This window comes from Mastomys coucha, unplaced genomic scaffold (assembly GCF_008632895.1).
Source record: "Mastomys coucha isolate ucsf_1 unplaced genomic scaffold, UCSF_Mcou_1 pScaffold20, whole genome shotgun sequence".
Lineage (NCBI taxonomy): Eukaryota > Metazoa > Chordata > Mammalia > Rodentia > Muridae > Mastomys > Mastomys coucha.
In genome coordinates, this window is record NW_022196903.1 from 113,123,833 (window position 1) to 113,127,911 (window position 4,079).

The 4,079-nt window shown below is 40.3% G+C and overlaps 1 protein-coding gene across 13 annotated transcripts in view; it reads right to left on the reverse strand.

Moving 5' to 3' along the window:
• Positions 1 to 4,079, reverse strand: part of Wnk1 (WNK lysine deficient protein kinase 1) — a 116,678-nt gene that overhangs the window by 24,410 nt on the left and 88,189 nt on the right. For all 13 annotated transcript variants that reach the window (XM_031383211.1, XM_031383213.1, XM_031383212.1 and 10 more), the window contains 4 exons: positions 3,710 to 3,883; positions 3,449 to 3,506; positions 3,215 to 3,337; positions 1,167 to 2,596 (listed from right to left, as the gene is read on the reverse strand). In XM_031383211.1, coding sequence (XP_031239071.1) covers positions 1,167 to 2,596; positions 3,215 to 3,337; positions 3,449 to 3,506; positions 3,710 to 3,883 — 1,785 coding nt within the window. The remainder of the gene's footprint in view (positions 1 to 1,166; positions 2,597 to 3,214; positions 3,338 to 3,448; positions 3,507 to 3,709; positions 3,884 to 4,079) is intronic.

Genomic DNA, 4,079 nt, shown 5'->3' on the forward strand with positions numbered 1-4,079 from the left:
AAGCTGCTCATATAAGAAAAATAAGACATTACAGATGGCTATGAGCCAGCATATGGTTGCTAGGAATTGAACTCAGAACCTCTAGAAGTTAACCGCTGAGCCATCTCTCCAGCCTAACTTCAACTTTTTATTAACTCTAAATTTTTATCAATGGAATCTACAATAAGGAATGTTCATTCTCAACTAAAAGATGATAAACTATCCTTTTTTGGTAGATACATTTTCTTCCCTTTTGGGTTATAGAATTCTTTAGTATCTACTAATCCAGTAGAAATAACTTTTCCTTCTTTTCAATAGAGACTGATTATATTGTTAAACTATTTATATCCATGTATGTTTTTGAGGGGTATGATCATTCTGAACGCAGGTGCCTGCAGAGGCCAGAAGAGGACAGATTCCCTACAGGTGACACATTTCAAACAGAGAACATTCTTGTGTTAACTGTACTTATATCCTAAAACTGCACATGGGTTCTGAGAACCAAATTTGGGTTCTCTGAAAGAGCAGTGTGTGCTCTTAAATCATGAGCCCTTGTCTTCTTTTATTTTCCTTCCTTCCTTCCTTCCTTTTTTTCTTTTTTTTGGTTTTTGGAGACAGGGTTTTGGTTTTCTCTGTGTAGCCCTGGCTGTCCTGAACTCACTCTGTAGACCAGGCTGGCCTCAAACTCAGAAAATCCACCTGCCTCTGCCTCCCAAGTGCTAGGATTAAAGGTGTGCGCCACCACCGCCCGGCTCTTTCTTTCTTTCTTTTTTTTTTTCTTTTGTGAGACAACACCTCATTCTATAGTCAAGGCTGGTAGTGTCCAGGCTCTCCTGGAACTTGTAACTCTTCCTACCTTCTGTCTTCAAGTGCTGGGGTAATAGACATGAGGCATAAGACCCAGGGAAAAACCTGTATTTGACTTGACCATTATTTATTTTACCTGATAATTCTACAGTCTAACAAAAATTGTTCAACATAACCTAAAAATCTAGCTACACTTCAAACAAAGAGAACATTCTTGTGTTAACTGTACTTATATCCTAAAACTGCTGTCACCTTAAGACTGAGTAACAAGTTTATATGCCAGGCACCTTTATAACTTGCAAGACTCAGATGAAAACATGTAATTATTGAGGGAGGAAAGAAAAGTAATATTTATTTAGTCACTTTACGATGAATCTTACCACAGTCTTAGTTAAAGATGGCTTTGAGGGAGCTGCTCCAGGTTTTGCTCCTGCTGCAGTGCTGACTGGGGCTGAAGCATGTGTGCCTGGAGTAGAAACCTGCCCAGGTGTGCCTACTGGCATAACTGGCATGCCAGCTGAGCCTAATGGTAAATTGGTTGGTGGCAAGCAAGTACTTGTAGTGGAAGTCATGAGTTTACTCGGTGCTACAGCAGTGGTAGGGATGCCTGGTGTGACAGTCGTCTCTCCTACTAAAGGTGTCTCTAGGGAGACAGAAGCATGCTGAGTTCCAGATGAGCTGTGTTCACTAAAGAGAGATCTCAGCTTTTCCTCCAGAGTCTTTATATCATCAATCCCAGGAGCTTTAGATTGAGTATCAGCGTCCATTTCAGGACAGTGTGTGTGAGGCTGGTTGGGAAGCAGAGCTGGTTGAGGCTGACTATGAATGAGCGTTTGCTGTACAGCAGGCACATTAGCAACAGGTTGTACCAAGGGTGGGATACTAGGTACTTGGGGTAATAAAGGTGTAGAAGTAGGTACTGCTGCTTGGGGGAGGACAGGTGTAGAAGCTACAGCTGATGAGATGACCAAAGGATGAACCATTCCAGGCTGAGAAACAGACGTAGACACAGCTGTTCCAGAGGAGGAAGAAGAAGATGGTGCACAAAAGGACAAACCCAATCCTGCTGTACTACTGTGAGATGCCTTGTCTAGTGAGTGTGCACTAACCACCACTGTTTCAGCTAGAGTAGGAGCAGAGGTGCTGCTACTAAGTGGAAGGGATGGCTGTGAAGCCATGCCTAGGAATGGAGTGGTAGTAGAGACTGATGTCACTATGGCTACCCCAGCAGTATTGCCTGCTACCTGTTGCAATAATACAGGTGGAGTCTTAGCATTTGGGGCTGCCACACTACCCACTGTAGTAGCTGTAGATGTTCCAGAAGGAAAACTGCCTGTACTAGAAGCAATGCTCCCAGATGTGGAAGCCTGAACTGGCTGGGATGGTGTAGATACAGTGACAACTGCAGGTACTGTAGAACTTGAAACCACACTGGAAGGTATTGGTGACTCAGACAATGTGGTGAGTCCGACTGAAGCTACCACACCCGTGCTGGTAGTAACTCCCACAATGCCTTTTTCAGTGGGTAGTACAGCCTCAGACTGCATCACTGATGTGGAAATATCATTAAGAGGGCTGCTTGTTATAGGGACTGATACTGATGGTGTGGATGCTGCTACAGTTTGGACACCAGCAATGTTAGCAATAAAGGGAGAAAATGTTGGTCCTGTGTGATTAAAATTTGGAGGTGCTGTATTAGGTCCTTCAGTCATCTGACCATGTTTCAGTTCGGAAAAAGCCTGCTGGAGACTGAGGGATGAAGCAGAGTGAGATAAATTCATTCCAGGGCCCTGAGATGTAGAGGCCACAACTAGAAAGGAAAACAAAAATAAAGAAATTAACCTATATAAAAACATGGATTCAAAAAGAGTGTCTTTGAGGAACCATTATTGGATTATCAATAATGCTACACACATCAGTAAGACTTATAATTACTCCCAAGGAAACAACATGCAGTAAAACAGTAAAGTAGTAGTTGGACCTAGTAAGGCAGCTTATGAGTACATAATCTTGAAAACCATCAAACATAAGACTAACCTGAAAACAAAATTTATCTTTAAGTACAGACACACACTACTTTATAGGTTCTGTTTAGCACACCTGGTCCTTTATGGTCTACTGTCTTTCTTTTTTTTGTTTTCCTCTTTTCTTTTTGGAGACAGAGTGTCACATAGCCACCCAAGCTGACCTCAAACTCCTGATCATCCCCCTTCTCTGTCTCCTGAGCAATGAAATCACATGCATGTGTCATGTCCAACTCTAAATTTTATTTCAACATTCTCTATTATAATTCATTTCCCTCTTCTGTTACTTTATTAATACTTTTAATTTCCTACTTTTGATTTGATCATGAATTACTGCTTGACCAAGCTTCTACCATATCAGAGATGCTGTAAGATTTACTAAAGCATGGATGAATCATTCTTACCTGGATCTGATATGTCAGTGGTGAAAACTTTGGATTCACGCAACCTACTTTCTGGTACAGGACTCACTATAAACCGTCTTCCAGCAGAATGAACAACTTGTGTTAAAGAACTGGTAGGAACACCTGAGCAAAACAAATCATTGAAACTCATATATATTGTTATATATGAATAAAGCCTAGAGATTTTATTACTAGCACACAAACTCCTTGTCAAGTAAAAAAAGAAAAGCTTACCTATTTGTTGTGGCAAGGAAGATACAGCAATTGGTTGCTTGAACTCTCCTTCCAATTTCTACAATAAGCAAAAGTAAAACTCTTCTCAAATGCAACCTCCATGATAATGCAAAGCAAACTGTCACATTTGATGAGAACATAAATGTTCATTTTCAGTCACAAGGGTAGTAATATTTTATCTGTCAATATTCTGCTTGGCAGATAAAGCAGTACAGAACTATTTTAAATAAACAGAACTAACTATAGGTATGGTGAACCTACCTGAGAACCTGGAAAGCCATAATCATCCTTTCCTTGCAGGCTTTCCAATCCCTGGTCACCCTCAGGTTCCACACTGACATCCTCACTTAACATTTCATCAGCCTTTTCAATAATTTCCCGCACTTGAGCCACAAAAGACTCTCTCTCTATTGCTAGAATAAAGTCATTGTTCACCTATAAGAAACATGATATCAATCTTATTAGTATATTTTTTAAGCTTTACATCATTCAATTACAATTTCATTTTTATGACTTCAATCTGTACATCAGCTATACTATGTACTTGGTATTTAAAAATACTACTTTCATTTATAAGATCCTGAACACACACACAGCTACATCTTAGACAAAAGCCATCTCTAAATCATAG